Source organism: Corvus brachyrhynchos, unplaced genomic scaffold (assembly GCF_000691975.1).
Source record: "Corvus brachyrhynchos isolate BGI_N302 unplaced genomic scaffold, ASM69197v1 scaffold12, whole genome shotgun sequence".
In the NCBI taxonomy this organism is placed as follows: domain Eukaryota; kingdom Metazoa; phylum Chordata; class Aves; order Passeriformes; family Corvidae; genus Corvus; species Corvus brachyrhynchos.
The window spans coordinates 483,024-508,937 of NW_008237885.1; the positions used below are offsets into that span (position 1 = coordinate 483,024).

The 25,914-nt window shown below is 35.4% G+C and overlaps 1 protein-coding gene across 12 annotated transcripts in view; it reads left to right on the top strand.

Annotated features, from left to right (window-relative positions):
* Positions 1–25,914, top strand: part of DOCK9 (dedicator of cytokinesis 9) — a 112,917-nt gene that overhangs the window by 59,483 nt on the left and 27,520 nt on the right. For 9 of the 12 annotated variants that reach the window (XM_017732609.1, XM_017732611.1, XM_017732616.1 and 6 more), the window contains exons 14-36: positions 1,744–1,826; positions 2,270–2,392; positions 4,121–4,200; positions 4,285–4,472; positions 4,595–4,660; positions 5,196–5,288; positions 5,550–5,673; positions 6,063–6,184; positions 7,545–7,631; positions 8,235–8,324; positions 9,602–9,717; positions 9,851–9,920; positions 10,060–10,185; positions 10,315–10,386; positions 12,707–12,853; positions 13,553–13,636; positions 14,243–14,354; positions 17,185–17,363; positions 18,135–18,251; positions 18,933–19,053; positions 19,671–19,804; positions 22,893–23,007; positions 24,613–24,679. In XM_017732609.1, the coding sequence (XP_017588098.1) occupies positions 1,744–1,826; positions 2,270–2,392; positions 4,121–4,200; positions 4,285–4,472; positions 4,595–4,660; positions 5,196–5,288; positions 5,550–5,673; positions 6,063–6,184; positions 7,545–7,631; positions 8,235–8,324; positions 9,602–9,717; positions 9,851–9,920; positions 10,060–10,185; positions 10,315–10,386; positions 12,707–12,853; positions 13,553–13,636; positions 14,243–14,354; positions 17,185–17,363; positions 18,135–18,251; positions 18,933–19,053; positions 19,671–19,804; positions 22,893–23,007; positions 24,613–24,679 (2,516 nt within the window). Of the gene's footprint in view, positions 1–1,743; positions 1,827–2,269; positions 2,393–4,120; positions 4,201–4,284; positions 4,473–4,594; positions 4,661–5,195; positions 5,289–5,549; positions 5,674–6,062; positions 6,185–7,544; positions 7,632–8,234; positions 8,325–9,601; positions 9,718–9,850; positions 9,921–10,059; positions 10,186–10,314; positions 10,387–12,706; positions 12,854–13,552; positions 13,637–14,242; positions 14,355–17,184; positions 17,364–18,134; positions 18,252–18,932; positions 19,054–19,670; positions 19,805–20,281; positions 20,321–20,447; positions 20,622–22,892; positions 23,008–24,612; positions 24,680–25,914 lie in introns of all 12 variants that reach the window. The other 3 variants (XM_017732606.1, XM_017732607.1, XM_017732608.1) reach the window with 1 other exon arrangement.

Below are 25,914 nucleotides of genomic sequence, written 5' to 3' on the forward strand. Positions count from 1 at the left end.
CTACAGAAGTTTTGTTACTTGCTTCTTCTCGTTTGTCAGTGAAGAAGTAGAGGCTTAATTTTGTTGATTTACAGTTATGCTTAAGTAGCTGGACCAGCATACAGGAGAAAAGTGTTTTTGTAAGCAGTGTCAGCCAGCTACTGTTGACGTTCTGCCTGTTTTCAGCTAAGAAGAAACAGTTAACTTTCAGTCTTTGCAGAGCAACAGTGTTCTTTCTTACAAATTTGATTCTGGCAAAGCTACATGTAAAAAACCATGTATTTTTCACTTGGTCTTAATATAGATCAGCCTACTGATTTGTTTTTCCAGGAATGCTTGAGTTGGTTTTTTTTCTCCCCCAGCTATTGTTGGAAAACAGCAGCTTTGTATTTTAGGAGTCCGGTTTTGATGTTGACGGTTACTGAGTTAAAATAAACCTGAACTGAGTGGGTGATTTTGGTGTGCTTGGGCCTGAGCCATGGGGGAAAGTTAAGTAAGCCCAAGTGTTCCCATATTTGATGCCGAGTTCTAGACTTGTAGTTGCCTTGTACGATGGGAGTAGACAATAGGAATGCTCATGGTTACATTAACTTACGCTTTCTGGTGTTCAATTGCTTATGGTTTTAGACAAATGAATGCTTAGTTTGAATTTTTCTTCTGTTCTGGTTCTCAGGGACTGCACTGTATTAATCTGAAACAAAATAGAACAGTACCAGCTGTATAGGCCTCCATGTGGGTCAGTGTAGGGAGCGAGTTCCAGTTCCCTGCAAAATTACTACTCCGGACGAGAAAAAAGGAAAATGGAAGCAGCAAATTCTATAGCCAAAAAATCACTTTTTCTCCCTTTAAATGTTGAATACTTACCAAGGTTTTATGTTTCCGAGTGCTATTTCCCCCTTATTACAGGAAAGGGTAATGGGGAGTCCACTCAAACACATGAGCAGAATCAGCTCTTTATAATATCTACAGCACAGATCAGGGTTAATACTCAGGGAGTTTTACTCTGTAGGTGGCTTTGCCTCTGGCAAATAGTTTTGCTCTGTGTGGACACACAGGAAAAGCTGATTTCTGGAAAAGAGAAGCCCAAGTGGTTCAGCTTAGTGTTGAACATCTCAAACCAGTGCTTTTCTAGCTCTGATTGTTGTCTGTGTTTGTTCTATATAATGGAGTCTTTTGTTCATTTAAAAGTTAACAAAATCAAGAATTTAAACTTTTAATGTAAACAATGTTGCAATGCCCTTACATAGGGTTGTCCATGTGATCTTCATACAACTCTTCCCCACAGTTTGTGTGTATTTGTAATACAAATATTGCAGGGTATGGTACTACTTATTGTGCAGGAATGTGTTTTGGTACACAGGGTGAGAGGTGGATATTGGCAGGGGAGCAAGTGAGAGAGGAATTGTTGGGGTTTCTTTTTTGTAGTTGGAGTTTTGTTTTAAAAAACAGTTGAATTTTGCTCTAACTTTCCATCTATATTCTGTATATAATAATATTTCTCTTGCTTAATTAAGTATTTTGTATCAGAAGTGTAGGAGGGTCTGTTTTCACCCACGAAATACTGTGAAATCAGCAGGCTGTGCTTAACCTGAAATGAATCATTAAGAGGCATTATCAGTTGTCTTTCCCCTCACATACTTAGGATCAATCTTTAATCTTCTAAAGAAGATTTTCTAATTGATATCAGTGTCAATATGTGGGTTTTTTTCTTGTGTACTAATGGTTCAGAAAAACGTAGCTTTTCAAATCTTATGTCCCTTGCAGGTTGCACAGAAAGTTTTGAAGAATGCTAAGCAGGCATGCCAGAGATTAGGTCAATATAGAATGCCTTTTGCCTGGGCAGCTCGGTGAGGACAAATCTCGTCAATCTGTATTTTTTTCCTAACTTTTCTCTAACATGGTTTTTTGCATCTCCCATCTTGTAAAACTTAATGTGCTATTTAAATTATTTCTTGTTTTGCTTTCAATTAACCAAAGATTTGCAACAAACTTACCCTTCAGCTCTGTAGTAGGAAAAAAGTTATAAAGATTCATTACATTATTATTCAAACTATTAACATTGCCAGCTGTTTTCTGTTGCCAATATTTTTTATGTTATTAAGAATGCCATGGTTCACACTTTTTTGTTAGACTGAGCTATTTATATGCTAAACTCACCTACAATGGCAAGAATATTAAGTGCTTAATATGAAGGATGATGCAGTATATTCTGATTTGTAATAAAGAAATTTCCTGAAATGAATTTCAACGCTTTCATAAACTCAGCTGAAAGCAAGATTTTTACTTTCAGGACATTGTTTAAAGATGCCTCAGGAACCCTGGACAAAAATGCAAGATTTTCTGCTCTCTTCAGACAAGACAGTAATAAGCTCTCAAATGAAGACATGTTGAAATTGTTAGCAGATTTCAGGAAGTAAGTCTGATTTCCCCACTTGAAAAAACAAAAACAAACCGACCTGAAACCCCTCACTCCTAACCCTAACCACACCATATTTTTAATGGTCTTGAACTGGAACATTTAATATTTTGATACATGTATATATATGTGTGTCTTTCACATCAAATACAGAATCTGTATAAATATAATCAAGGCCTTCAAACAAGCTACAGATTTTTCTTTTACAGTGTTTGGGGGCTACAAGCAGAACTGAAGTATTATCCCACACGTAACATGCAATCAACATCATATCCTGAAGTATCTCTGTGCTAGGAGTTATGTTTGCACAATATGCTCTTCTGTTTCTCAAAGGAAAACAAGTATGAGCATAAATCATCTGTTCCCTGACCTTGGACAGGGGATGCTGGCTCTCAGGGAAAGGGATTCAAGCAAGTCTCCAGCCCACCTTCCTTGCGAATGCACGTGTCCCAGGATGGCTAAATAACAGAACTTTGGTTATGGTTTTTTTTTCACAAAGTATTCTTAAAGATTTCATCAGTTTGTGTGCAAGGCTTAAGAGTATATTACTGATAGATGACCATGTTCATGAAGTCATTAATCCCCTTAATAAACAGGATGTAAAATAATAGAGCTATCTCTGCTGCTTTGCAAAGAAGTTTCCACTTCTGTTACAGTACACTTAGCAGGAGTGGTACTAACTTGAACAATCACTAAGCACAAAGGCACAGGATATAGTTTCTTTTTTCTTGCTTACCAAATCTGGTAAGGGGATGAGGTTTGTAATAGATATTTTAGCTCAGTTTTAGCAAGTGGCTGAAGGTTTCACTGAACTTTACATAGCAGTGAAATTGCTCTGCGTACTGATACTCCTTGCCCTAAATGCTATTACTGGAATTGAAATGAACAGTAAATTATCCTGCCCCACCACTTTGTGAGTTAAGGAAGTGCTTTTGGGTATTTTAGCATCCTGTTTGTGGAACCATGTACAGTATTTCACAGCAATTACAGTAAGAAAGAGGTTCTAATGTCTAAGGCATATCTATTGGAATTAGAATCCCAACTCCAGCCATAAGTTTGTTTCATAGCATGGGATTGTATTTTGGGAAAACTTTGCATCCACTTGCTGTGCAATAATTTAAAAAAATCGTGCTGCTGACTATCTTTACTAGTAAAGGGTTCTGCATGGTTTGGCCATGGAAAATACTTGTACTTCATGTTTCTGAAATAGCAGCGACAAGATAACATCTATAGTTGGTGGGTTTTGCAGGGTGAATTGTTAGTCTAGAAAAAGGAGGAGGTCGGAACTTGTTGATTTCTCTTCCCCCGGGTTTATCCTACCACCATGAATGCTTATCAGTGGCCACTGAGATTTAGAAAACTTACTTACAGTTCCCTCTTTGCTGCAAATGAAAGTGATTTACTACATGGCAGACAAAACTTGCCTTGGACAAAGTGTTTCATTTTGATTTAAAGAAGAAAAAACGTGTGTTTTTCCATGATCTTTGACACACTGGTGTATTGAGTCTTTTTTTTTTCCCCTAAGAATTTAAAGGAAGAGAAAACTGCGTATCTAGGCAAAAAGCAAGACCAGATCAGTCATGCACCCTCAAACCACCTTTCCTCTCATACTCCTATTTCAGGATATTACTTTTGCCTCTGTTTCCTATTATCTGTTTTGCTTGCATCTGATTTGCATGTAGCCTGACTGAGGTGGTTTTGTTTTATTTTTTTTCCTTCCTACAGACCTGAAAAGATGGCCAAACTTCCTGTTATTTTAGGAAATCTGGATGTTACAATTGACAATGTGTCACCAGATTTTCCGAGTAAGTGTTAACAAACACTGTTAAATGGACATTCAGGCTTTTTCCTCTTCAGTGCTTTATTTGTTTTTTTCAATGTATTTTCAGATTATGTTAACTCATCATACATTCCCATGAAACAGTTTGAAAACAGTATCAAGACACTAACAGCATTTGAAATAGAGGAGTTTGTTCCCTGTATACCAAAATGCACTCAGCCTTTTACCATCTACAACAATCATCTTTATGTTTATCCAAAGCACTTAAAATATGACAGTCAAAAGACTTTTGCAAAGGTGAGTATAGGAAAACTGTACCTTCTTCTTTCTTGGGGTTGGTTAAGATTGTTTATGTATTTATATCTGTGATGATCCTTATGATTAATTGCTTGGATTTATGTTTTTAACAACTGCTTTAGGCTAGAAATATTGCAGTGTGCATTGAGTTCAAGGATTCTGATGAGGAGGATTCTTTGCCTTTGAAGGTCAGTCTTTTCATTTTTGTGGCTGATAGAAGTAAATAGTGAGCAGTTAGCTAAGTAACACAGTAGTACTGGATTAACTAATCTAGTTTGGGATGGTGGCTTGAGAGTGACTTCTGGATGGCTTGCTTGTTTCTGATTTAAGGGATTTCTAAGGAGTCCTCAGAGCATTTAGTGTCTTTAATATTTCTTTACTAAAATTCCAAGAATAAACTTGTTGCAAACGAGGGTAGCTTATGCCTGCTCCCCAGTAAGTTAAAACATTAAAGCTTTAGATCAATTTCAGAGCCAACCTCCATTTTTATGAGCTATCACAGTGTATAAAAGTTGCCTGGAAGAACAGAAGTAGAGAAATGTAGAGACATCCAAAGTGAAATCACAGTGTCAGCTCTACTGCACAGCAGGCAAGACTACACATCATGTAAAGAAACCAAGTTAAAGACAAGTTAAAATATTTCAAATTCTGAAACATCCAAAGCTGAGAGTAAAAAAGGGTCACGGAGTCTTTTTGTTCTTTTTTCCTTGTCTCTATTCATAGTGTATCTATGGTAGGCCTGGTGGACCAGTATTTACTAGAAGTGCATTTGCTGCTGTTCTGCATCACCATCAAAACCCAGAGTTTTATGATGAGGTAAGCTGCCTTTCTGAGGTAACTTCTACCAGATCAGGTACTATGTGAGTTTCAAAATACAAGAAAATACTAGAGGATGGCAAAATTCTCAGTTAAATCAGGTCACCTTTCTAAGGACGTTTTAAAAGTAAGTTTTGCGTGTTTGTTTCGTGGCCTTACTTCAAATAACATGCAGCCTAGAAAAGCTTTTCAAATGTAGAACTAGTAAAACATGTCAGTGCTCTAGCTGAAAACTTCTACAGAGATTTCTTTGCCTTTCAGATTAAAATAGAATTGCCCACTCAGTTACATGAAAAGCACCATTTGTTGTTCACCTTCTACCATGTCAGCTGTGATAATTCAAGCAAAGGGAGTACAAAGAAGAAAGATGTTGTTGAAACTCAAGGTTTGCACACTAATGCTTTACTTTCAGTAATCGCTAGGGAAATTTTTTGAAGTATGCTTAAACTGGAAACCCATGATTTTTGTGATCCATATAATGCTTTCTAATTACATAGTGCTGACTGAAAGATTTAATAAAATATTTCTTCTAATTTAAATGTTTCAAATCATGGTTTAGAACGTCCATCAAATGTATGGTGTTTCTCAAAATCAGTGACAATTACTTTGCATTTTCAATGTTTTGTAGTTATTTCAGTTGAAATTATTTGGCCTTTACAGTAATATTTTTTGTTTCATGAATTACATGTCAGAATTATTTGGTAAGACTTTTGTTGTAAGGGTTTATGATAAGTTTCATAATATTTAAAATTACCTGCCTTTCATATTCTATAGTTGGGTATTCTTGGCTTCCTCTGATAAAAGATGGAAGAGTGGTCACCAATGAGCAACAAATCCCAGTGTCAGCAAATCTTCCATCAGGCTATCTTAGTTATCAAGAAGTGGGTGTTGGAAAGGTATGTTGCTGAAAATGGCTCTAATCTTAAAAAAAAAAGAAACAGTGTGGAGCGAAGGTTTGGTTGTGATTCCCCAGCCTGCTGATAAGATTTAAGTAATTTTCTAGTAGAATTTATTTTCTTTTATAGTTGAAATTGAATGCTTAGCAAAAGTTAGATGTCTGACTTAGAGGAAACAAACAAACTCAAAGAGAAACGGGAGACAAAAAAAAATGTATTAGGGCAGGTTGATTCAAATTCTTGTAAAAGTCAGAAAGTTACATTGTTACATACTTCTGTTGTTATTTAGCTGATCTACTTAAGAAATGTTTAAGTTTCATTCTCTATAGTAATAGTTAACTAGAAGTTACAGTAATTTTTAAACATTTAAAATTATTTGGAGTTTATGAAGGTATGCAAATAATCTGAAGTCCTTTACTAAATTTTTTTTAGCATTTCATGCTGTCTCCTTTCAGTAAGTCTTTTATTCCTGAACAAGTCTTATTCTCACATCTTGATTTTTGTGATCTCTATACTTCACAAGTTAAATTTATGGTTGTATTTTTCAAAGCAGAAAGCTTGCATAACTGTAGTAATAAAAATCATACCAAGGAGGATACAAAATGAAAATGTGATAGGGAATTTGACAAAGAGATTGAAATGCAGAGACAAAATTGACTACTTTTGGAGGAAGAGACCTAAAATTAACAGCAAGATGTGCTGCTCTCCTCCTGTTCTACCACCTGTTCTTTTTTAAACTCTGCTGTAAGCTTTCCAACCATCGTCTCCTTCACATCTTTCATCTTCTCACGTTGTAGGTGTATTCTTTATGCCTCTGCTGTTCGTCTCTGCTCATGCCCATGCATAGAAGGTTAGGACCAATATGACTAGTTGTAGATTTATCAATAAAATCTCCCTAACTGTCTGTCAGGGTCAGCATTCTCATTCTCCGTTCTGTGGAAATGGGACGAGAAGGAAGGACTGGGTGCTACCTGTCAGTGACAAGTTTTAAGCCTTATGAGTATCTGTGGAAATTCTTGTGTTATTTTTCTGAGAAAATAGTAAACATTTCTCTCTAGTCAGAAGTTTCTTTGCAGAGTTTTAGGGGAAACACAGAATCTGTGATGCACAGAGAATCAATTTTGTTAGCCATCAAGGAAAATACTGTGGGACTTTTAAAAAACATTTTAAGCTTCATAAATGCTTTTGGTAATATTGCCTGCGTAATTTTCCTTTTTTATGACTTTATTCATTGCACACATTTCTTCAACCTGTTTTTTTCTTTTTGAAAGAAGTGTTGTTAATGGTACTGTAAACTAATTGTTTTGCTTTAATATACTGCTTACATTAGTTTACTTTTCCCCCTCATGTGTGTGTGCAGCATTCCGGTCCTGAAATTAAATGGGTAGATGGAGGAAAACAACTGTTAAAAATATCCACTCATCTGGTGTCAACTGTGTATACACAGGTGAGTTACAAAACCAATTAAATTAGAGAACGTTTTAGGAAAAATGTATGTTTATAATATGTATATACAATATATGGGAAGATTCTTAAACTCAGTGTGTTCATCTCTTTTTTTGTCTCTTGGGCTTTTCTCATGGTCTCTTTCTTTTACATCAGATGTGAAAAACAGAAGATCTTAAATGGAAGCTATTCAAAATATGAGCCTTTTGTCTCCTGTCATCCATTCCAGTCTGAATTTTCCAGTTAGTTGAAAGGTCATAGTTGTCTAAAAGCTGTTTACTGGCGTGTCTGCAAAGCAATGAGTCCTGCTAGACCTGTTCATAAAAAACATTATGATTGGTTGGGATAATTAAGTATGCTGTTTTCTGCATGTCAGTTGGATGCAAATATAGGTGGCATTTTGTATAACAGGTATTCAAAATACACTGGAAATTTCATTTAAAAAAATAAGACTAAATAAGTCTTCAGAACAGTGCACTTCAACTCTTATTTTTGAGAATTGAATCTGTGGACAAACATATGTATTTATACATATAAATATTTTAAATGGATTATAGAGAGTAAAGTTAGATATTGTTTAATTTATTCTTTTTGTCTTTGACAGGACCAGCACTTGCATAATTTTTTTCAGTACTGTCAGAAAACAGAGTCCGGAGCTCGTGCACTGGGAACTGATCTTGTAAAATATCTTAAGGTATAAAATGGCAGTGAATAACAGATTATATAATTTATTTATGCTTTTCCAAAACCTAGGAGCTTCAGACATTTTATAGGTCTCATTTTTCAGTGTGAGAATTGGTACTGTGACTATGACTCGTATTAATGGAATATGCTGTGGAAAAAACCCACAAAGATACTTTCTGCCTTAAATAAATTTTCAATTGCAATGTAAGGGGAAACTACATAGAAATAATGAGACAGTATTGGTCAGCCTTATGAGTGGTAATTTCAAAACACTAATGGCTTAGTTTGTCAAAGTAATCAAATTGAACTGTGTATGGAGAATGTAAGGAATCATGACTCTTAATTTTTCTAAAATTTTGCTTAGAAGGTCATCATTGTCATGTCTTCAGTTCTCTTTGAGGATTAGCTCAATAGAGTGCTCGGTTTCCACTTCAATTTTTTCTGACACAGATCACATAGGAAGAAAGACCATTTTGTCTCCTGAATAGCGTGGATGTGCAGGCAAACAGTCAAAGACAAGACAGCTGCTTAACACTTAACACTAAATAGAAATGTTTGACATGTGTTATCTGCATGCACGTTAAGCAAATACACTCCCTTTTGTCAAATTCGCTTTGATTCCAGGGAATTTTGTGGCATAAAACTTTGTAGGATGAATTTTGTACACTGCCTTTTCTGTTAGGGTGGTTATGTCTGTAATATCTTTTGCATGTGATGGATTGCAAAGGCATATCAGGAAGAAGTTGTTGTTAATAGTTCACTCTCCAATTTCCAGCATTAAGTGGTTAGGGATTTTATTTCATCCTGGGTTTTAACATAGTTGCTAGTTTATTGTTTAGCAGCTAACTAGTATAATTAGTATTGCACTTAATCACAGGTAAGAAATCTGCATGTTTTTGTGTTTGCTAAATGTCTGCATTGGTGGCTGAAACAGCAAAATATACCAATGTCAGTGTCAGTGTGCTGCTGGGCACAGGGGCAGACTTTTCACTGAATCATTACCTAGAGTGCATTTCAACAAAAAAGTACAAAAAAGTGCTTCTAAAATGCTGTTAATAACACCTGATTTGTATCCCTATTTACTTTAATGTAGAAAACATTTACTAAAGATTTATATTGGAAAATATCCTCAGTCACTTTCTATACTGGATTTTTGGTAAGAAACACCAAATTGTGCAAGCAGCATGTATTTTTGGAAAAAGACTTGCAATAAATGTTATTGTTTCAGAATTCATGATTTAAATGCAGTCGATTCACAGGAGTGACAGTATTACTGCTTTCTTTTAGAGCCTTCATGCTATGGAAGGCCATGTGATGATAGCTTTCCTGCCAACTGTTCTAAACCAGTTGTTCAGAGTTCTCACTAGAGCAACTCAAGAGGAAGTTGCAGTCAACGTGACAAGGTAAGGAATTTTAAGTGGTTCATAGAGCCTATATGATGTCTGGGCTATCACATAAATCTGTAACTGAGTAGTGTTTTTGCTGTTGCAATCACAGCTTTCTTTTTGGTTTGCTTGTTTTCTGATTTCTGTTTAGGGTTATTATCCATATTGTTGCTCAGTGTCATGAAGAAGGCTTGGATAGCTACCTGAGATCCTATGTCAAGGTAGGTTAAAGTAAATTGAATGTTCCCTTCTTTTATTTCCCTAAGAAAGAGTATATTTAAATTCAGTTGCATCTATTTAATTTCAATTATTTTGTATTATGCCATAATTTCATATTAAATTCTGGTTTTCCTCCCCAAGTATGCATATAAAGCAGAACCCTATGTTGCTTCTGAATATAAGACAGTACATGAAGAGTTGACAAAATCAATGACAACAATTTTAAAGCCATCTGCTGACTTCCTTACAAGTAACAAGCTGCTTAAGGTATGTGTTGAACTGTACTTTTTACTGCGTGTTCATATCTAGTCATAACTGAAGAACAGGAACTAAGTGTATTGAAATAGTTGTTGAAGGCATGTGGCAATCTTACTGAATGTTTTCTTTTCTCTACAGTATTCATGGTTTTTCTTTGAAGTTCTGATAAAATCAATGGCTCAACATTTGATAGAAAACTCTAAAGTGAAGGTATGTCAACTCTGGCAAAAATATATCCAAAGGAAGATTTATATTGTCTCTTCTTTCTCCAATAATTTATTTTTATTGCATGTTAAAAAAAATATATATGTGGTTTTGATATGTAAATAGTAACCTTTTTGTAAGAAAAAGAGAGAAGGAAAGCAGCAGGAGAAATCAGCTGAAATATTAGATAGAAAAAACTACAGGGCTAGATTGAACATTAATATAAAAGAACAGAAATGCCTTAAAATCCATATAGTAGAGCAGTCTGTGTAAATCATCAGACTCTCTAATAGGAAGTTGAAATTCTTGTGGTACAAAGAAGTTGGGAGCAGTAGATAACAGTGGACTTGGATGTAAGCACTATCTGAAAACATGTGGGCTTTTTCCTGAGTAGTACAGTAACTGTGATATAAAATGATCCTGAGAACAGTGAGTCATGAAATTTACAGTCTTCTGTATGTAGTAAGAAGTATCAATATTTAATTTTGTGTTATTTCCTATGCTGGAAGGAGAATGCTAAAATTTTAGAAATGCATTTTTCTACAAGCTTAGCCTGTAAGCGGTGGTTTTTGCACTGGTGACAACTTCTTAGTTTGTTTACTTTTGGATTGAAACAAGTCCTGAAAGTTTCAAGTCTACAACTTAGTCTCAGCTGAGTAACATATCAGGTTGTTGTGATATTGTTATCACTATTTTCACTGTGTATTTAGAATATATCTGGAAGTCTGAAGTACATGAGAAAAAAAACAGTTGTACAATGATCAGGAAAAAAGCTTTGTAGTACTGCACTTAGTATTCTGTGATCAGTAGAGTTTGAATCCCAGTTCAGCTAACCTCATTGTCACCTTCTCTGTAATGTGAAAGAGAGGGGAGCAGACAGAACTTACTCTAGTTTGCAAGTATTCCCACCCTGAACGCTGTGTCTTGATTTACAAGCCCCTTAAATATAAAATAAATTATTTAGCTAGATTTTTTTCTGTCTTACTAGATAATGTAATAAATGCAACAGGCACTCAGATATTTCCTGCTTATGAGATCTGATAAAAAGATGCATTTCTCTATGCAGCAAAATTATTTCTATAGAAAGAATTATGTTTAATTACTGTTCAACAAAGACTGAGCTACAAGGGCATTGTAGGACACGGGTATACCCACAAACACAATCTTTAGTTCTTATTTGTTGTTTCATGGATGAGTACTGTTTATATTTATAAAAGGATCCTTTTCAGCCTTACTGTCTATTTTTTCATTTTTTTAAAACTAGAGCTGGAGGTTTTGGAGCAAAATTCAAACACAAAGGGAGCAAATTATGTAATCATTGATTTATGCAGGGCCTCGATAGTGACTTGTTCTGTCTAGGAGTGTTGCATTTAATGTCATTCAGAGAACTATTTAAATAAAAGTACTTAGACCACATGGATGTTTTGATTTCAGTTTTCAAAGAGAAAAGACAGAATGACCATACAATTGAAACAATTTTTGTCAATGTTGTCAGCCTCACACCATATGTCATTAAGTCCCTTCAGACAAGAGGCAGAACCTTTGGTAAAGGTTGTAAGAGGCAGAGAAATAAAAGAGACTCTGCAGTGCCAAAATGCTGAAGAGCACTTACTGACCAATATTGGTCAGAGTGTGGAGATTCATTGATGAAGGTAATATAGGTGGTGAGTGGAAAGAAGGAAATTATGAAAGAAGAGGAAATCTTTTAAGCCAATTGGCAAACTACCAAAAAGTAAGAGAAAAGAGTTCTGATTGCGGAAACTTAAAAACACAGAGAGTAAGATTCTGAAGCCTGAAGAACTGGGATTTTGAAGTTCCTGAGGATTAAGAGAAAGAAAGAAGCATGGGTGACAATTTCTTCAATGGTGAAAGGCAAAGGAGTTATTACCAAGATAGTTGAAGAACAGCAAAAACTGGGTTTTTTTTCAAGACAGAAAAGACTGTCTGATAATGCAGTTATTATATGTGAATCAGCTGGTGTCTGCTTTGGAAAGGAAGATGGGTAAAATTAAGAGATTCCCTCTTATTCTTAAACTTATGTTGTTTATTGCAGTATAGAACAATATCAATGCATTATACTTAGAAGCTTTTGTACATGTGGTTTGGTCATCAAAGACTGCCTTGCTTGAATTTCAGTAATAGATGCTAGTGGATGTTATAATATTTTCTTTTAAACAAATGCTCCTTCTCCCCCTAGAAAATGAGAAGGTTTGAAAACTGTTTCCTCTCTCCCTGCCAGATTATCTATATGTTATCTAAAGCAATTTTTCTGATATATTCTAGTGTTATAAACTATATTAAATATTGCATCTGAATTCATTTCTAGCTGTTAAGAAACCAGAGATTCTCTGCCTCCTTTCATCATGCAGTGGAAACGGTTGTTAATATGCTAATGCCACACATCACTCAGAAGTACAGAGACAATCCAGAGGCTTCAAAAAATGCAAACCATAGCCTTGCTGCCTTTATAAAAGTAGGTACACAAGAGATTTGGACTCTCTGGTTATTCTTTCAATAATATTGCTTCTGCGTGGATTTTAGAGAATCTTAAAGCCAACTCATATAAAGCTGAATATGCATAATGCCTTTTAAATATGATTTTATGTCCACATTAAAATGCATTGAAGTATAATTTGCATCTTCTGTAATCAAGATGACATCCATTCAGAAATTTGGTATTTTAAGAAATTAATTTATATTTTAGTCAAAATGTATTTTGAATTTTTTTTTTTTCCTTTAAGAGTATCATCTGGGTTGCCTGCAAATCCTGGAAAAGTTTTCAGTAGTGCTTCATTTGCATGCATTTTATGTAGACAGACTTTCAGTGTCTTTCATTTTTCAGCCAATAATATCTCCAAGGGAGAAAAAAGGATGGGAAATAAAATGGTAGATAAAACTTCTAGTGGCATGACATTTTAATTTCTGTCAAGATAGAGTTCTTTTCAAACTGCTTTTTATTTGTGATTTGTTTAAGTTCAGCACTCTTAAGGGAAAATTTGGTATTCATTTATGTACACATATATTTAGTTTGCTTGTTTTATTGATTTTTATATTCAAACTGAAATGTCAATAATGTGTTTGGAAAATAAACTTATTAAATACAGAAATATAGTTACTGAATGTGGACACAGTAGTAAATCAATTCTATCTTGGTTTTATTTGTTCTCCCCAGAGGTGCTTCACTTTTATGGATAGAGGCTTTGTTTTCAAGCAAATCAATAACTACATCAGCTGCTTTGCCCCAGGAGATCCAAAGGTACTCAGTGTTTTTAAACAAGCTATTTTTAAGTGTTGTCTCTTCTTGATACACGAGGATAGAGCCCTGCATTAAGTCTTCAGACATTTCCCCGGTTACGTTAGATGTCTCTGCTCTGTGCCTAGAGCATTTTTTTTCCATCAAACCACTTTTTCATATTTTGATTCCCATCTTCTGGTGCAATACCACCCTAGAGCATGTGAATCACAACAGTGGTGGGTTGGGGGGTGCACCACTAAGCAGAAATTTTACGCATGAGTGCGTGAAGTCTCAAGTTAGAAGACTTGATATTGAATTAAGCTACACTTACTGGAGTGGTGATAGCAGGTATCAGATGGCAAAGAATTTCTGCTGTGTGTCCAAACTTTTCTTACATCAGTACATAATAGGGTAGTAAACTTTGGACAATGGGAACAGGCAATAGAACCAGTTGTTAAGTACGAGTTATTCTGGATTTATTTTGTGCTGACATGTGGAACTTTGACAGATCTATATCCATCATAGTGCAAGACTGACATGAATCAGATGCTCTTGTGTTAGAAAGTTGTTTTTAATATATTATTCAAATCACTGCACGGTTGTTTAATTTATACTTTATTTTTGCAGACTCTTTTTGAATTCAAATTTGAATTTCTTCGTGTAGTCTGCAATCATGAGCACTACATACCTTTGAATCTACCAATGCCGTTTGGAAAAGGCAGAGTTCAGAGATACCAAGGTAAATTCTTCCAAAGTGTTGTATGGCATATTTCTTATATGTCAGCTTTTTATTATTAGATGTGTACGTTGTGTAACTCATCAGGTCTGTGAGATGATGGAAAGCTTGAAATTGTTAAATAGACGTCTAAAGTTTTAATCCTTTCATTGAAAGTTAAAGGAAGTGTTTAGTCAGCAGAGTAGTCTTTCCAAAGAAAGACATGGTAAATTACATCCTTTACTCTGCCTCCCTTTCCTGCTATGTTATACTAAGTTTGCTTTTTTTTTCTTCCATGAGTTAGCTTTTAATTCACTAGCTATGGAAGCCTGCAACACTCCTGTAGGAAGGTGTGCGGGGTGAGACTTGGGGTGCTTTTTACTTCTTTTCATATATCCATTCAGATTTAAAGGGACTTGATTAGGTCTGTAGCCCAGTTTCCTGCTTTGATCATGCCAGGCCTTCCTTTTTCTAGATGAAACAAGCTCAGTTCCCCCCGTTTCTTCTGACGGGACATGTGCTCCAGCCTTTTAAGTACCTTAGTGGTTCTTCACTGAACTCACTCCAGAATTGTCATGTACTAGGAGGCCCAAACACCACACACAGTATTACAGATATGTCTAAGCAATGCCAAGTAAAGGGGAATAAACACTTGCCTGGATATCCTGGCTATGACCTTGCTGATAGAGCCCAGTATGCTGATAGCCTTCACTGCTGCCAGGGTGCCTTGATAACTCCTGTTGAAGCTACAGTCCATCTTGACCTCTAGGTGTTTTTCATCAGAGCTAATCCCAAGCTAGTCCTTCCACAGCTGGTGCCACTGCAGGAAGTTTGTCCATCCCAGGTGCAGAGTTTTGCATTTTTCCTAGTGGAATTTAATTGCCGTTTCTGTAGAATCTAGATTATTCTGAAATGCAGCTCTGCCCTTTGAGCATATGGACTGTGCCCATCCACAAGCTTCATGAGGGTATACTCCATCTCCTTGTTCAGGTCATTGATGAAGTAGTATTAGGTAGGATAGTCCTTGGGAAAATCCTCTTGCAGCTGTCTCCAAGTAGGGTACAAACCGTTAACCTCCAGCCTTTGAGCCCAGTGATCCATGTAGCTATTTTTCACTTTTGGGTGTCTCTTCACCTAGACTGAAACGTCCCAGTTTGGATACAGTGACCATGTTGACATTGGCTATTCTCCCCTTAAAACAAACAGGTTTACCAGTCTTAAAACATGATTTGCCCTGGGTAAATTTTGCCCATTCCCAGTCACACTCTTCTTCACTTGCTGAAAAATGACTTCACCATGGCTTAACAAAGGTGATAGTGAGTGATCTTCCAATGGTATCAGTTAACTCTCTCAGCATCTCATCTGGTGGTGTGGATTTGCATGACTGGAGGTCTCTCAGGAGATCCCTGACCTGATCCTTACACACTGGTGATAATTCTCTTTCTTGAAGATAGTGTCTGGACTGTTAAGGCCTGGGAATCATGGCAGCGAAGGATAAAGTAACAAAGTTATGGAGTACTTCAGCCTTACCCAAGCCCACTGTCTCTAAATCACAGCTCCCATTTAGCAAATACCCTGTGTTTTCCTTATTTGGTGGTTTAATGCTAATGCCGTGGTAAAACATCTTGTTGCTCTTGATGTCTATTACCAGTTTCAGCTGCAGCTGAGCTTTGGCTTTCCTGGCACTCTCCCTGAATACTTGATCAATGCTTCTATATTCCTCTTTTGTAGCTTGTTCTGGCTTCCACTTTGTGAGTCTTTTCTTTGTATGTGTGTGTGTAGGAGCTCAGTCATGAAAGTCCTGTGTAGCCCAGTTGGGTTCCTGGTACATCCAGCCTTGTGCCAAAACAAGTAATATGTTAACTATTGCATTTGTGGCTGTGAAGACACATTAATTTCTTCCAGGCACTGAACTACAGCAGAAATCACTAAACAGAGGCAAGGCGGGTGCTTTCACAAGTAACAAGTAAACCTGCCTAACATATTTTTGTAGAATAGGTTAATTTTTTTCTGAAATACTTATTCAGCAGACTCTGCCATGTTAGTAAAGTTGAGTATAACTAATTAACACTTTCATCATGGTTGAACAAGATATAGCAAGATTTGAGACCACAAGCTAAACAGCTGCTTAGAACTTCTTTCTGTCTTTGGCTTTTCAGCCTTTGGGAGTGTCTTGGATAATAATACTGCATAAATATTTTCATAGAAAAGAGACTATGAGCTGTTGGCTTAGGGAACCTAAAAAAGCAGCAAAACCGGAGAAGACAGTGTTTGTGATTGCACAATAAAGAACAGTGTAAAATGCTGCTCCCTGGGAACTAGGAGTTCAGCCAGGAAAGAAGACCTTTATCAGAAGTGTTTCTGGCTCTGTTTTGCTGTGTTGAGCAAAAGATATCTCAGGTGATGTGGTTGGCTCTTAAGTGAGTTACAAGAAAGCCTGTAGAATGTCTGTATAATGTCTGTGCTGCCTCAGATATGCTTCTTTCTGACTTAAGGGATTCCCTTTCTGAGAGTTCTTTGGAAAATGAAACTGCTTTGAGATTAGTATCTGGTTTTTGATTACTGTATTGAGCAATGACAGTGAACATGAGAAACTCTTGTACACCTCCTCAGCTGACACTGTAAATATATAGACATTCTAATAATGAGCCCTTCAAGCTGAAGTTTCTCTTAAGATGTCATAAATCCAATACATAAATGAACTGGATTCTTTTATTACACAAAAAGTACTTTGAAGAGGGACCAGATTGACTTTGCTGTGTCTGGTGTGCTGTGTTCTACTTCAGCCCTAAGTTGATTGATAAATTGATTAAATAAAACCATTCCTTATGTGGAACTTGTATTTTACTTCCAGACCTTCACCTGGACTATTCATTAACTGATGAATTCTGTAAAAATCACTTCTTGGTTGGACTGCTTCTAAGGGAGGTGGGCAATGCCTTACAAGAGTTCAGAGATGTGCGGCAGATTGCCATTAGTGTGCTCAAGAATTTGATGATAAAGCATTCTTTTGATGATAGATACGCTACCAGGGTAAGTGTATTGCTATGCTAGTAGTACAAAATAATGGAGATTAGGTGTGCACACATGCAGAAAGTTTTTTTCTTTCACAGACCGAACCCTTGTTAATTTGCAGCAAAACTATTTCTGCTCAGACTGTGGTGAAAATTGTATCAAAATCAATCTTCAAATTCCATCTTCTTACTGAATGAAATGACAAAGTATCTTTTAATATATTCATATGTGGGTTGGCGTTTCAGCATAGTGTAATCTAACTGCTGTGCTTAAAGTAATTAGATTTTTACAAGTGTGTTTTAAGCTCTTCATTTCATTAAATAGTAGCTCTTAATATTTGGCAGATGTCCTTCCATCATCTATTATTTGTGAAATGAGTATAAGAAAACTACAATTCATGGTGGTAAATTTTGAGTGATTTTTAATTTTCTGGCTTTTTTTAACATTGGTGGTGCTGTGGAGAAGCAAAAAAAATTGTAATGGAAGGTATCATTAATTTATCAAGCTAACATAATATTAATTTACTTGTTTAGTCTTAGCTGAAATCACATCAATTGAGACAGTAAATAAATTGAGACAGTAAATAAAATTTACCAAGTTTCTATAAATTGGAATTAAATACAGTGATCACTGCCTTTGCCATTTATGAAGTTGTGAATTGTGGGCTCTGGCTTGGAAAATATTTATTAAGTGCGCTTTTTTTGTAATTTAGGAGTGAATAGGTTAAAACTAATTGGTGATTAAAAATTAAAACTGTAATTTTTAAATGAACTGTTAAACTCTATTTAGGGCCATCAAGCAAGAATAGCCACTATGTATTTGCCACTCTTTGGTCTGCTCATAGAAAATGTTCAGCGGATCAATGTGAAAGATGTGTCTCCATTTCCTGTTAACCCTTCCAGCAATGTGAGTGACAATTTCTGTTTGGTATTCTGAATTGTTTTTATAATAATTTATTGGTAACATATATATGAAACACTGCATACTCCTGGCAAAGAAGGAGCTTTATAAGGTTCAGAATTCTTCAAGTCAGTCCAATATTGAAACAAATGGACCACAAAAAGATTGTTAATTTCTAGAAATTAGAGAAGAATTTAACCCTAAAGGAGAGTGATTTTGAAAGAGCTGTAGTGCAGGAGAATTAATTAATATGTGATTGGTGAAGGTTATATATTGATATGGTTGCACACAATTATTGAATCTAAGATTTAATTATTCATGAATTTTACTTTTGTCTGTATCTTGTTGTGTTCTGTGTGATATTAAGAAAAAAATTCTCCAAAACGCTTCCAACAAGAGAAATATTTGGGTGTTTGAAATAAAAGTCTTCTTGAAATATCTGTTTTATAGTGTTTGAAATTCAGTTGAATACTCATTTCTTCAATGTTTCCTGAGGTGTCTTAAGTTTTAGGGTATCCCAAGCCTGTGCAAATATGTGAACATCTCATTCCATTCTTTTGAGCATATTTAATAGAAATTAAAATTTAAGGAAGAAGTACATAACAAATATTTCTCTAGAAGATGTGCCATATTCACTAAGTCCATAATGCAGGAAAATAATCACATTTTCCTCTCTTTTCCAAACAGAGTACAAAGGATGATGCACAGATTTTGCCAACTGCAAGTCAGTTAGTAACACCACAAAAATCAGGAAATACACTGGATAACAATCTTCCTAAAGATCTATTTGGTGTTATCTCTGGCATTGGTAAGCACATCAAAAAAGTAAAATAAAATAATTAAAGAGCAGCTGGTTTAATTTTTCATTGGTTGCCAGAAATAAATGCTGTGTGTCCAACTTTGGTTGCTTTCTGCATGTACAGTGGAATGTTACTGCTTCTTTCATCAACAGAACCTAATGGAGTCAAGTGCTCAGCATGGGTCAGATTTCAGTCTGTGCATGCAATCTGTCTTTTGGGATCTTTTGGGATCTTTTGGGGTTTGCAATAATACATGAAAATAAAGCTATTTTCTGGAGAAGGGCTGCTTTTTTCCCTGTCAAAGGTGATAGTAAAGAGACAAAAAATGGGAAAGGATTTTATTTAAATAGACATGCTTCTTCATGAAAGTGTGTATGTATTGCTACATATGTTTTTTATGCGTGTATCTACATAGTTGTACATAGGTCTGTGTGTATGTACTTACATATATACTTTGCTGAAATTCTAGAGTAAGTTTGTCTTCATTAAAAGTAACTAAATGGAATTATTTGCCTTCTTAAAAAATATATGGGGGTTTTAAAGGTCTGATTAAACTGTGGCATGACTTTTATGTATTGTTTGAGATTTTTATATTGTTTGGGTTTGTGGTTTGTTTTTTTTTTAGCTTCTCCATACACCACATCAACTCCAAATATTAACAGTGTGAGGAGTGCTGACTCAAGAGGCTCTCTTATAAGTACAGACTCAGGAAACAGTCTCCCAGAAAGACACAGTGACAAGAGCAATTCCCTTGACAAGGTAAAAAGAAAAACAAACCAAATAAACCCCAAAAGTGTATTCCTAAAATTTCATCCTAAGTCTCATAGGAGTTAACTTGTCTGATCTCTGTGAATGGGCTTTCTAGAATAACTTTAAAGCAGTATTTTATATAAGTCTTTCTTTTGCAATATAGTTATCCTGTGAACTCCTTTTGCATTGCATTTATTGAGCTGTTTCACTGAAAATGCAAACAGATTTTCAGTTTAGAGACATAAGCAAGCAGTTGTTTTTTCCTTTGCTACAGAAAGGCACTAGATGAAGTGTATCAAATTTTGTTTGAGAGGACTGAATTCTAGTTAGAGCAGCTTGTTAGATTCTGTGGAGAGCATCACTCCATCACTTTCTATGCACAATATACTTAGCATTTTTAAAATGTTGAAACAATAGTTGTTGTGCTTTCTCTGGGTGATTTCTTTTATGTTAGTTTGACTTTTTCTAAATCATTTCACTTTAAAGCTGTTACAAATTGGGAGCTCTGCCTGCAGTAGCTATGAGGTATTCAGTCCTGTCTTTCTAGAGTTTGTGTCGATACTGATCAACGTTTCATTTTCTTAGCTCTTGTTGTGCAAGTCACAGCATGTTAACTTTTTCCCCTTGACTCTGACATGCCTTCGTGTGGCAGAGAGAGAAGCTTCTCAGAAGGCACTCTGCTCATGCTTTGCGCCCAAATGGAGAAGAAGAAGAAAATTCTCACCCTCCAAAGAAAAACCGTGTTACTATGGATTTTTCACTTCTGACAATCCCAGCTTTGCCAGAGAAAATTTTGCATACTACTTTCTCTCTTCAGTTACAAGAAGTATCTGGTTTTTGTGCTTGGTATAGTTAAGCTTCTGAGTGAAGTGTGTGGTCAGTAGTTTTGCCGCTTCTTTGCAACAGTTGAATCTCAAACACAATATATGCAATTTAACCATGTAAAATATGTTTAAATGTCAAACCTGGAGCACATGCACATGATCTAGTTTAAGTATAAAAAATCCAATCAGTTTAAATATCTGCAGAATTTGAGTCTTGGGGTCTTTAATAGAACTAAAAGATCTTCTTTGTTATTGACCAAGGTAATAAAGAAATATCTTGGTATACACTGTTGCTAAATGGCAATACTCTCATCTATTACTTAGTTGTCATGTTGTTAATTACTAATGTGTAGTGATTTCACCGAGTAAAAGGGTTTTCAAAGGAGTCAACATCCTTTGAAAATTCTGCTCTGGTCTGCCAATTTAGGTAACACAGGATGTATGTTTTGCATGCTGTTAATATTTTCCCCAAATACTTAGTCCTGGCTTCTTATTTGTTGCTTTCTGAACTTTCTTTCTAGTAGATCAGTTGTTCAGTGCATGTTATCTCCAAGTTTTTGCTTATTGCTTGATATCATTAGTGGGGAGCCATGTTTTTGTTCTAATTTTCTTTCAGAGTAATCTGTAGCATTATGCTTGTGGAATCAGAATAGACTGGAAGTATATCAGTTTCCATTTCAATATGTGCATGCTTTATAGGTTATTGACATTTTTAACATTTTAAAAATTTAGCATTGTTTAACATTGACATTTTAAACTAAGCTTCTGAGTAGCTATAGTCCAAGTTTTATCCATGTAGATGTTCAACAGTCTTAGTGGGAATATTATCTAGTGCTCTCAGCAGTTTCTGAAAGTCTAGGAAACTCAAATTCTGTTTCTGCTCTGTCACCCATTAATTGCCTGAGCTGTTATAGTATCCAAAAAGCTGTAGAGTAGCACCTCCTTGTTCACCAGAGATATTTCAAAGATAAACAGTTTTTGAGGTCTTTAGAATCTGCAGTAATCAGGCTCATAGAGGTGTCCACGTCCTCCTAAATTACAGTAACTTCTGGCTGGTATTCATCATAGTTTCACATTCAGTTTCACTGTGTGTCCATTCAATGCCTAGTATGTGAGTTACACATTTACTAGTATCAAATTTGCACAGATTGTTTTAGGACAGCAATTCTTTAATGCAGCATAATGCATTGAAGGGCTCAGCAGTCAATGGTTGTGATTGCTGTGAAATGTTCCTTCATGATTAGTATGTCTCCTGCTTTCAGTTAGGAGTATTCTAGGAAGGGTTGTTCTACCCTTGAGGTACTGTCACTTTTTGCTTCGTTTGTGAAACCAAGTGCTTTTCTCCCTTGAGTCTACCTTTGTATTTGTGAAATTTTTTTATAGTGAGAGTTGTACAGATCAATTATACCAGACTGTTGACTTTACAGAAAAGTTATTAAATGCCTGGTTTATTTTCTATTTGCATAAGTGGCATATTGGATGTGAGAATTAGGCACTGTAAAGGGCATAATTTATACTTTAAACAAATATTTATATAGTATATCTATAAAACCTTCAGACTGAGGATTTTGTAACATTAGACTGTGTGAAAATTACTCTTTTACAAGTAAGTCTTTGCCCAAAGTTCAGTTTATATATTTTTACAGTTTTCATTTTTCCATTTTGTTTGTTGGACACATTTTGAAAGACCAATTGCAGTTTTTTTCTTTTTGGACAGATGATAGTATTGTAGATTGCTGATAAACTTCCCAGAATTGTAGGAATTATATTAAAAAATGAAAGAGGGAGAGGGTTTGACTTTTGTTTGGGTTTGTTTGTTTGTATGTTGGGGGAGGAGGGGAGGACAAGAGCAAGTTACTTAGTGGTAGTTAATCTTCCAGAGTGCATACTATTGCCCTTCATGTATGTTTTTCTTGAGGTTCAAGTATTCAATCTAAGTAGAAGGGACAGGCTTGATTTCTACAATGTGGGCATCTAGGTAAAATTACCTTGATTAATAATCACTCTTAGGTGACTTTTCCTCCTGCTTCTCCTTCTGGGGGGAAAAAAATTATACCTAGAAGGAATTAAAACCAAACAAAGGCAAAGAGGGTTAATTTGGTATACTTCATGTGTGTAATGTGTGTTTTAGTGACCTGTCTCTACATGAAACATTTTTGTCTCCATTCTGAGATCTTTCTTCTGTTGCAGGAATTATTAAAGCAATTGAAAACAATTTAGTTTATTATCAGTTTAAGAACTCTTCAGCCACAATGTATCTGTTTGCTTTTCAGAACCAACAGAGCAGCACTTTAGGAAGTTCTGTTGTTCGATATGACAAACTCGACCAAGCGGAGATCAAAAGTCTGCTCATGTGTTTCCTTCATATTTTAAGAAGCATGTCAGATGGTAGGTAATTCCTCCTGCTTTTTATAAATTCAAAGTAATGTGCTGGATTTATTCCTGTTATTTCATTAACTTTTTGAAATCAGCAGAATATTTGAAGTGTAGGTACCATGCTGTGCTGCATTTTACAAATATGTGTGATGGCTCAAATAAATAATCTGACTGAAACCTTGTAAGCATTAAGTATTCATTATTTAGTCAAAGTGTGAGGCCAACTAAAGGACATTTTAAGAAAGTGAGTATTTGTGCGCGATTGTACAGTTTGGTTTGGAAAACAGGTGAAGAATAATTCGTTGTTCTGTAGAAGTGTCTTGGGCTAGTTCATTCCTCCATTCTGCAGAACTTGCTGTGTGACAAGGAACTAAATTATTTGATTTCTGTATATATTTCCATTTATGGAATATGGGGATATTAGTGCTTCTTCTTTCTCTTGGGATGTTGGTGAGATGATCCATTGAGTTTTTGAGAGTCATATTTTCCTGCAGAAGGTTACAGAGGTATAGAAATACTGCGTGAATGGCACATCTTACTTGTTTATTGGGATCATAACATCTTGGAATCATCCCTCTCTGTGATTAATATTTTTTAAAAAGTCCAAGTCCCTTTCGGTAAAGACATTGACTTCCTCAGTTTGTGGTGTCAAAAATAGTTAATTTATTCTCTGTGCCTACTTAGTTGTTAATTTTTAAAATTCAAGTTTGTATAGTACATGAAGTCTAATTTGTTACACCACTTAATCAACAATGAGTATTGGAAGGTTAGTAAGTATTCAATATCCAATCACTCCATTACATTTTTATGTAATTGCATTGATTTTATTGTATATGTTTGTATTACAAGCAATAATAAAACCCAAAAATAGCTTTTTCACTATTTTACACTTTGAAATATGTAAAAAGTCATCATAATTTCATGGATATTCAAGTTTAAGTTTACATAACCACAGTGGGTATTTTTTTGGTCTCAATTCTGGAACACAAGTGTCAAATAAACTTTTTCATACATCTTTGTAATAACTTTGACTTCATTACCTAATTTTGAACATTTTTACCTAGAGACCAGGGGACAGAGACCAGGTCTTGGCTACTTAACTACAAGCTTTGTAGAACATACATAGCCATGCTAGAAAACTGCACATAAAGAAAAAGTGGAACGTGTTTACTACTATCTGTAGTAAAATACTGTAATTTAGAAAAAGAAGAAAATAATAATTTAATTTAAAAAAAAAAGTTGGGACCAATCTGTAAAGAAGCAGGATATAGGACTAACAGTCTGAAATACTGTAAAGTCTTAAATTGTTATAGGGCTATAGGCACTACAGACTACACAACTATTACTATCTAAACTATGAAATTGGATGGGAATATTAAGGATTAATTAATTAACATCATAGTGCAGAAACTCATTTGGAGAATTGATATGTGCATTTGTATAATTAGCTTTAAGGAAAGCTTCAAATAGTAATTGTTATCTGTACCCCATAAGCCATTTCTAGATTCTCTGAATCGTCATTATCTGAAAACTAAGAACTGATGTTAACTCTTCTATTTAATATTTTTGTGTGTTTGCTGCCTTTAATCTGTGTTTTAATATTTTTCATTTTCCTAGACGCGTTGTTTACATATTGGAACAAGGCTACAAAATCTGAACTCATGGACTTTTTCACTATTACAGAGTAAGTTTTTGTTGTGCTTGTCATGCAACTGTATGTTTTGCTGTTCTGTTAACAACATGAGTGTGGATATAAGCATGTGTAAATGGTTTTGTTTTGGTTTTTTTTTTTTAATAATACTGTCCTGGTCTGTTCAGAAGTCCTGAATTCGATGTCCACAATTACATGTCTGTCCAGTTCAATGATAGTCTCTGGAATTAGGCTATACAGAAAGGATCTCAGGAAGTTCTTGAACAAGTAGTGCTCAGAGTATTGCAGTGCTCATGAAAGAGGAACCAACTGTCTTGCTACCTTTCTGCATTAAATTCCATCTTGCAACATCAGCTGTTAAATAGCAAATATATGGTTGCATAGCAAAATTGATAGAATTGCATAACTTCAGAACCATGCTCCTAGCCCATGCTCCTAGCATTCCTCATGTGTCATCTGCTGTTCTCTAAGGGAAGAGATACAGGATGGGTCCACCACTTGTTATCATCAGCTTATCCTGCATCTGAAAAACTTAAAAGCTAAAAGACAAGAAGATATCAGAAAGGCGAATTGAGGTTATTTTGTGCTCAGAATGACAGGTTTGGGGAAGGCAAACACCATTCTGACTTTGCAGTTTGGAGATAGCTAAGTTGCTTGAGGTCTCAGTAAAAAATGGAGCTGAGTTGAAGAGACAGAAAGGCAGTCTTTCCCCTCATTCTCAACTGGCATGGGGAAGAGAGAGCCTGAAAACTGGCTTTCATTTTGGCTTTACACTTTAAAGAAGAACTTTTAACATCTTACTGGAGGAACAAGGGATGTTGCATTGTGTTTTGTATTATTGGAGTAAATACTTACAGTATGAAAAGAGTAAAATAAAATCCGTATTACAGCCTCCACTCACACCACTTCTCTTGATTTGAAAATATGACTTCTAGTTAATTAGTCATTAGTGTTGTGCACTTACCAGTAGTATAGATTACTTTTAATGAAAAATGTTCGTTGTTAATTTGTCTTTGTCATCATCTTGTTATAAAAGCATATTCCCTTTTGAAGATAGTTCTTTCAGAAACTGTGTGGTTATCCTGGAAGCTGGAGACCTTAAATAAAACCCAACAAAACAAAAAACAGCCAATCTGTAACCAAGTGAGTTTAGGCCAGTGTTGCAGTGGGGATACTGCAACATGCATATATCAAACCAGGAGTCCCGTGGAAAGGAAATATATATGGACAGACAGATTCTTGATAGCTGTTTCAGAGATGTTTATTTC